The sequence below is a fragment of the Anomaloglossus baeobatrachus genome, chromosome 12 (genome assembly GCF_048569485.1).
Source record: "Anomaloglossus baeobatrachus isolate aAnoBae1 chromosome 12, aAnoBae1.hap1, whole genome shotgun sequence".
Taxonomy (NCBI): domain Eukaryota; kingdom Metazoa; phylum Chordata; class Amphibia; order Anura; family Aromobatidae; genus Anomaloglossus; species Anomaloglossus baeobatrachus.
Genome location: NC_134364.1, coordinates 50686081 through 50694104, shown reverse-complemented (window position 1 = coordinate 50694104; position 8024 = coordinate 50686081). Strand labels below are relative to the sequence as shown.

General features: G+C 40.3%; 1 protein-coding gene across 1 annotated transcript in view; it reads right to left on the bottom strand.

Annotated features, from left to right (window-relative positions):
* The window catches only part of ATG14 (autophagy related 14), a 62262-nt gene extending 56156 nt beyond the window's left edge, over window positions 1-6106 (bottom strand). The window contains exons 1-2 of the mRNA XM_075329698.1: window positions 5886-6106; window positions 5149-5745 (exon numbers count right to left, since the gene is read on the bottom strand). Of these exons, the coding sequence (XP_075185813.1) occupies window positions 5149-5745; window positions 5886-6106 (818 nt within the window). The remainder of the gene's footprint in view (window positions 1-5148; window positions 5746-5885) is intronic.
* Window positions 6107-8024: the final 1918 nt, after the last annotated feature.

The following is an 8024-nucleotide window of genomic DNA, read 5'->3' as shown; positions in this document are numbered from 1 at the left end:
GAGCCCCCTCCGGTTCTCCAGAAACCCCCCCTCCAGAGCATTCAGGATGACTCCGAAACTGCAGCTGCCGCCGGCTCTGCATTCATTTCCCTCTGATCTGAAATGATGAAACATTTCAGATCGCAGGGAAATGTCCTCCCCCCTGACCCCTCCTCCGGGACACCGGAGCTCTCTGGTCCCCCGGAGCCCCCTCCGGTTCGCCAGAGCAATTCCCCCTCCCCTCTGGAGCATGCAAGATGGCGACGCGCACAGTAGCATGCGGCCGCATTCATCCTCATTTCTGTCGCATGTGACATGTCACATGCGACAGAAAAGTTGTCCCTAGGTCCTGCCAGGTCTCCCGCCGTCAGCCCCCGGTCTTCCCCGTTACCTGGCTGCCGCTCCGTCCCCGCGATCACTCCGCCTCCCTCTGAAAAGCTGGAGGCGCATGCGCAGACAGCGGCTGTCAGCTGGCTCCCTGCAAGCCGGGACGCTGAGCTCACTACCACGACTGCTGTACTGTGGACCGGGGGAGTATGAGTGCAGTAATCTGCAGCCACACTCCTCACATAGAGGGCCTGCTGTTCCAGAAAATGGGGGAGGTACGTTCTCTCAGCGTGCACCTCATATTCTGGAATGAGGTTACTGCAGGTCACTCTGCCCTAGGTTGGCCCGGGGCAGTGTGAGTGCAGTATTCTCAGATTACTGCACCCACACTGCTCACAGGAAGAGCTTGCTCTTCCAGAAAATGGGAAAATGGGGGATATGTTCCCTGAGCGTGCCCCCCATATTCTAGAAGGTCCAGAACCTCCAAAATGGATTACAGCGGACCGGAATTTTTTTTTATTTTCAATAAATTGGTGAACAAGGGAATATTTGGGGCGTGTTTTTTCAAATAAATTTTTTTTGTCGTCTTTATTTTTTTTCTATTACTGACTGGGTTAGTGATGTCAGGTATCTTTTTAGATGCTGTGACATCTCTAACCTCTGGGCTTGCTGCCAGGTGACATTACACATCTGGCATCAACCCCATTTATTATCCCGTTTGCCACCGCTCCAGGGCAACGGGATGAGCTGGGGTGAAGCGCCAGAATTGGCGCATCTAATAGATGCGCCACTTCTGGGGCGGCTGCGGCCTGCTATTATTAGGTTGGGAAAGGCCAAATAACTATGGCCCTTCCCACCCTGATAATACCAGACCACAGCTGTCTGCTTTACCTTGGCTGGTAATCCAATTTGAGGGGGATCCCACTTTTTTTTTTTAATAATTTATAAATAATTCTAAAAAAAAAAACAAAAAAAAACAAACAAACAAAAAAACAGCTTGGGGTGTCCTCCAAATTGGATCCCCAGCCAAGGTGAAGCTGCCAGCTGTGGTCTATAGGCTGCAACCGTCTGCTTTACCCCAGCTGGCTATCAAAAATAGGGGGGACCCCACGTCGTTTTTTTTTTAAATTATTTATTTATATTTGGGCTAAATACAAGGCACAACACAATGAAAAAGTCACTAACGGGCACCAGCTTAGAATATGCAGGGGGGGTAGGACATTATATATGTGTTAGACATCTATCCATCGATCCTAGCTCTTTAGGCTATGTGCCCACAATCAGGATTTGCAGCATTTTGAATGCAGAGTGTTTTCACTGCGTCCATAACGTTGCATTGTGCAGTAAAAGCACAGTGGATGGATTTTTAGAAATCTCCTGCCCACATCACTTCTTTTCTCTGCAGCATAAAACTGACCTGCGGTGCGGCTTCCTGAGCAGCAGGATGTCAATTTATGCTGCAGAGAATAAAGTGTTGTTCGGAGGAACAATAAAGTCTGCAGCAGTTTGAATCCAGAGTGTATACACAGGTAGCTGCGTTCTCCCGTGGACAACACTCACATCTCTGCAGGAGGGCTGGCACTGCATCCTAGACAGTGTCGCCAGATTGTGGGCACATAGCCTAAAAGTGAGAAATTTGGCGCAACAGAAACATTTTTGTGATGTACCTGTAGATTCAAAATTCTCACTATACCCCTCAAAGTGCTTGAAGGGTCTAGTTTCCAAAATGGGGTCACTTGTGGGGGGTGTCTGCTGTATAGGTGACATAGGGGCCCTGCAAATGCGACATGGTGCCCACAATTTGTTTCAACTTTTACAAAATTCAAATCATGCTCCTTCCGTTCCGAACCCTACTGTTTGTCCAAACAGAGCTTTTTTCACCACATATGGGGTATCACTGCGCTCATAAGAAATTGGATAACAAACTGTGTGCTCCATTTGTTGGTATTTCCTCTTGAAAAAGTGAGGAATTTTGTGCTAAAGCAACTTTTTTTTTTTTTCAGAAAAATCAAAAATTTTCAATATGACTACCTAAGGTTATTCTGAGTAGGGAAAAAAAGGCGCAAAATAGGGTCTTACCCGGTATATGGGTTTAGGGAAATGAAAGGAATGAATACACTCACCTGATCAGGTTGTGCCAGTCACAACCCCTGTGCAGACATATGTGAGTGCTGGAGTGGTTTAAGCAGCGGCCCCGTTGGAGAGAAAATGCTATAAAGGTTCAGGGTGGAAAAACGGGTTTAATGCCGCGCTATGAACCACGAACTGGTGTTATTAAAATAGATATTCTTTTATTGAAACATTCCTACGCGTTTCAGAAAGCAGTGGAAAAATCCAGCTGGACTCCAAAGGGATAAATAAAAATGCTTCTTTATTTATATCAACTCGATTAAAAATATATATCCATTTCTCAAGTAAAGACACCGGCTTGTTCACACTGATGCATGGCAGATGTATACTACTACGCGTTTCGGCGGAACGCCTTCCTCAGGTCATAGTCAGTACAAGATTAAGAGGATATTTATAAATGTTTTTCCTGAGCAGTGAAGTAACTCACATGTTCTCAATAAATTAATTATATAGGGGAGTATACGCTGCTCAGGTAAAATCACAAATTCACAAAAGAAAAGTACAAAAAGACCATGAAGTATTTATCTAACCTTAAATTACATAGGTATCCATCCAGATAAAATACAGAAAAAAAATATATCAATTAACATTCAGGTATGAAAATCTTATATATATATATATAAATATACATATCCTTTTTTCTCTCTTTTTTTTCCCATAAATGGACATGAAAATCAATAGACACAATAAAACCCCACTTTATAGATATAAGTAATCACATTCGTTTGTCAAAACACATTATAGGAAGCAAGAAATATAAAAAGGACATTGCCCACAGGTATAAGAAGAGAGAGAGAGAGAGAGAGAGAAAAAAAAAAAAAAAAAAAATTATAATGTCTCGCAGTTGTCAGCCGATGCCTACCCGTATGTGTAAGGCTCAAACAGAACACATGTCAATATTAATGAGCGACAGAAATATCAGTGTTGAGATCTACAGCAACAAATCAACCACGCTCATACAATGGAAGTGTAAAGTGCTATTGTATTAGTCTCGCAGTTGTCAGCCAAAAAAAAAAAAAAAGTTAAATTTCTCTCTTTTTTTCAAAAAACCTCAATAGCATAAGATCAAATCATGTCTGCTATTTAATCCCTTTGGGAGGCGGGTATCCAACATAAAAATCCACCGACTTTCATGATTAAGTAGCTTTCTCCTATGGTCGCCTCCTCTCAATGGTTTAAAAACCTTCTCTATACCCTTGAATTTAAAAGCTGTCAAATTGCCCTTGTGGACTGTGGCAAAATGTCTAGATACCGCAGAGATACCAATGGTATTAGCGTTCACTGAATCGGACATGTGCTTGCGTATACGTTTTTTAAGTGGCCCCACTGTACAGCCTACGTACTGAATCTGGCATTGTTCACACTCTATCAGATATACCACATGATCACTATTACAGTTAATGAAAGTATTAATGTTAAAGCTATTACCATTGTGGAAAGATACAAAGGTATCACTCTTGCTAACAAAACTGCAGCATTTACATTTAGCGGCACCGCACTTAAAAAAACCTTTGACTTCTAACCACGTGGTAGATCTGACCGGCCGTGCGGAGACAAATGTGCTAGGGGACAAAATATTCTGCAAAGTGGGAGCCTTTCTGGCAACAAATCTAACTGCATTCTTGCTCATAATTTCCTTCAGTCTCTGATCTTGGTTCAACAGAGGTAAGTATTTTTTTTATGATATTTTTTATACTGTCAAATTGATCACTGAATTGCGTGGAGAAGGTAATAAAACAATTATCGTTGTCCCTCTGTTTAGATTTGTCGGTAAGGAGGTCTACTCTATTTACTCTATCAACTATATGCTCTGCTCTGTCTAATACCCACCCAGGATAATCTCGTGCTCTGAGTCTGTCTTTAACCCTTTGTGCCTCTTTTTTGTATGTGTTTGGGCTGGAACTATTTCTCTTAGTACGGATCAATTCTCCCACTGGAATATTTCTCAGAACATGTTTAGGATGGCAGGAAGATGCATTCAGTGTGTTATTAGAGGCCAGAGGTTTCCTAAATGGAGAAATACAGACTCTATTATCTTTGATGGAGAATTCAATGTCCAAAAATTAATTTTTGTTTTATGTAGATTGTGTGTGAATTTCAGATTGAACTCATTATTATCCAAATATGAAAACAATTCCTCAGCTCTGGATTCTGTGCTCCTCCATATAAGTAACATGTCATCTATGTATCTCCCCAGCCACAAAATATCACTAAAAAAAGGTGAATTAGTACTGTATAAAAACCTCTCTTCCCAAACCGCCATAACAATGTTAGCAAGGGAGGGTGAGAAAACCGCTCCCATGCTAACACCACTCCGCTGCAAAAAAAAACCGTTTATCAAATGAAAAATAATTGTGACTGAGGAGATACTTGACCGCAATTAGCAAAAATTCGACAATAGAAGGGTTATAATTGCTGAAACTGTTCAAAAAATATTCCAAACAATTAATAGCTACATCATGAGGTATTGCCGGGTACAAACCAATAACATCTACTGTGATCCAGGTGTATTCTTTTTTCCATTCCATATTGTCAAAAAGGGAAATAATCGATTTGGAATCTCTAATGTAGCTAGGGATGAGTCTGACCAGCGGCTGCAAATAATGGTCGACCCACTCACCCAGCTTTTCATTGAGACCCCCAATACCCGCTATTATGGGTCTAAGGGGAGGTGGAAATAACCCCTTATGTGTTTTAGGTAAGGAATGATACACCGGGACCACAGGATGATTCACCAATAAATAGTCTTTAAGTTTACCATCAATTGCATTAATAGTTAAACCCTCATTCAGAATAGACAATAACTCAGACTTATATTTTTCTGTAGGATCAGACAGAAGTTCCAAATACATGTGATCGTTAGAAAGATCTATGAAATTCAATTTCTTATAAAGTCCAGAGTTCATAATAACCAAAGCCCCTCCTTTATCTGATTGTCTTATCATTAGATCTTTGTTGTTCCGTAAATCTTTTAGTGCTTTCCGCTCACTACTAGACAAATTATGAGACACATTTGTAATATTTGTAGTATGTCTCTCCAGCTCCAAAAGTTCAGATTCAATCAATTCCTGGAACGAATCCAGAATATGCGGTCTTGATTGCAATGGGTAAAAGGCAGGGTTAGGTGTTGCAAATGAATTATTAAGACATATAACATCCTCATTGGCATTTTTCTCTAAATGTCTCAAATCCCATAACACAGTTTGTTCTTGCAAAGTCAAAAAATCTTGTGAGATCACTTGGGAAGTTGAGACTGTAGGGGCACATATCTCATTGCTTTTGTCAAAGTGACATTTGACTGTAAGGTTCCTCACAAATTTATTAATGTCACATAGAGTATTAAATATATCAAAGTCTCTGGATGGGGAAAACCCCAATCCCTTCGATAAAACATTAATTTGTGTTTGTGACAATATATAACTGGATATATTCCAGATTGGAACACTCACCAATTCTTCAGACTCCGAGTATGGTATTTTCTTCCTGTGTTTCTTGCCTCCCCTTCGTCGTTTTTTGCACGCTTGCGGTTTTTATTGCTGTGGTTGGGAAACCACTGGTTATTTCCCATAGAAGTGGAGGTAGAGGCATTGGATGTATCAGAGAAATCATCTGAAGCATTGGAAACTGTGTGCTCTGAAAGAAAGCTGGAACCGGCAAATGATATTGACATGTGTTCTGTTTGAGCCTTACACATACGGGTAGGCATCGGCTGACAACTGCGAGACATTATAATTTTTTTTTTTTTTTTTTTTTTTCTCTCTCTCTCTCTCTCTTCTTATACCTGTGGGCAATGTCCTTTTTATATTTCTTGCTTCCTATAATGTGTTTTGACAAACGAATGTGATTACTTATATCTATAAAGTGGGGTTTTATTGTGTCTATTGATTTTCATGTCCATTTATGGGAAAAAAAAAGAGAGAAAAAAGGATATGTATATTTATATATATATATAAGATTTTCATACCTGAATGTTAATTGATATATTTTTTTTTCTGTATTTTATCTGGATGGATACCTATGTAATTTAAGGTTAGATAAATACTTCATGGTCTTTTTGTACTTTTCTTTTGTGAATTTGTGATTTTACCTGAGCAGCGTATACTCCCCTATATAATTAATTTATTGAGAACATGTGAGTTACTTCGCTGCTCAGGAAAAACATTTATAAATATCCTCTTAATCTTGTACTGACTATGACCTGAGGAAGGCGTTCCGCCGAAACGCGTAGTAGTATACATCTGCCATGCATCAGTGTGAACAAGCCGGTGTCTTTACTTGAGAAATGGATATATATTTTTAATCGAGTTGATATAAATAAAGAAGCATTTTTATTTATCCCTTTGGAGTCCAGCTGGATTTTTCCACTGCTTTCTTCCATTATCTTCTCGGCTTGCTGCCGTAATCCGTGCCGGACCAAAGGGGACTAACAGGAGGATATATTCAGGCTTGTCTCTGCAGTGGTGAGCGGTTTTGTTTCTTTTTTGTACTTACGCGTTTCAGAGGCATGCATGCCTCCTTCAGGGAAAAAATATCATTATCATGATATATATTTTTTCCCTGAAGGAGGCGTGCATGCCTCTGAAACGCGTAGGAATGTTTCAATAAAAGAATATCTATTTTAATAACACCAGTTCGTGGTTTATAGCGCGGCATTAAACCCGTTTTTCCACCCTGAACCTTTATAGCATTACCTAAGGTTATGAAATTCTATGAAGTACCTGTGGGTTCAAATGCACACTATACCCCTAGATTTATATCCTTGAGGGGTCTAATTTCCAGAATGGGGTCACTTGTGGGGGGAGCTCCACTGTTTAGGCACCTCAGGGGGTCAAACGCAACATGGCGTTCGCTAATAATTCCTGCCAATTTTGCAGTCAAATGGTGCTCCTTTCCTTCCGAGCCTTGCCGTGCACCCAAACAGTTGATTTCCACCACATATGATGTATCAGCGAACTCAGGAGAAATTGCACAATACATTTTATGGTGCATTTTTTTCCTGTTACTTTTGTAAAAAAAAAGCTACCTGGTTAAAATAACAGCTTTGTGGTAAAAAAAAAATTTTTTTTTATTTTCACGGCTTAACATTATAAAATTCTGTGAAGCACCTGGGGGTTCAGGGTACTCACCAAACAGCTAGATAAATTCCTTGAGGGGTCTATTTTCCAAAATGGGGCCACATGTTGGGGAGCTTCACTGTATAGGCACCTCAAGGGCTCTCTAAATGCAACATGGCATCCGCTATTGATTCCAGCCAATTTTGCAGTCAAATGGCACTCCTTCCCTTCCGAGCCCTGCCATGCGCCCAAACAGTTGATTTCCACCACATATAAAAAGGTATCGCCAAACTCAGGAGAAATTGCACAATAAATTTTATGCTGAATTTTTTCCTTTTACTCTTGTATAAAAAAAAAATAAAAAATAAAAAAATTAAAATTTTACCACAACCAGGTAGCTTTTTTTTTTTTATTTTCATGGCTCAACGTTACAAAATTCTGTGAAGCACCTGGGAGTTCAGGGTAGTCACCAAACATCTACATAAATTCCTTGAGGGGCCTAGTTTCCAAAATGGGGTTACTTGTGTGGGGTTT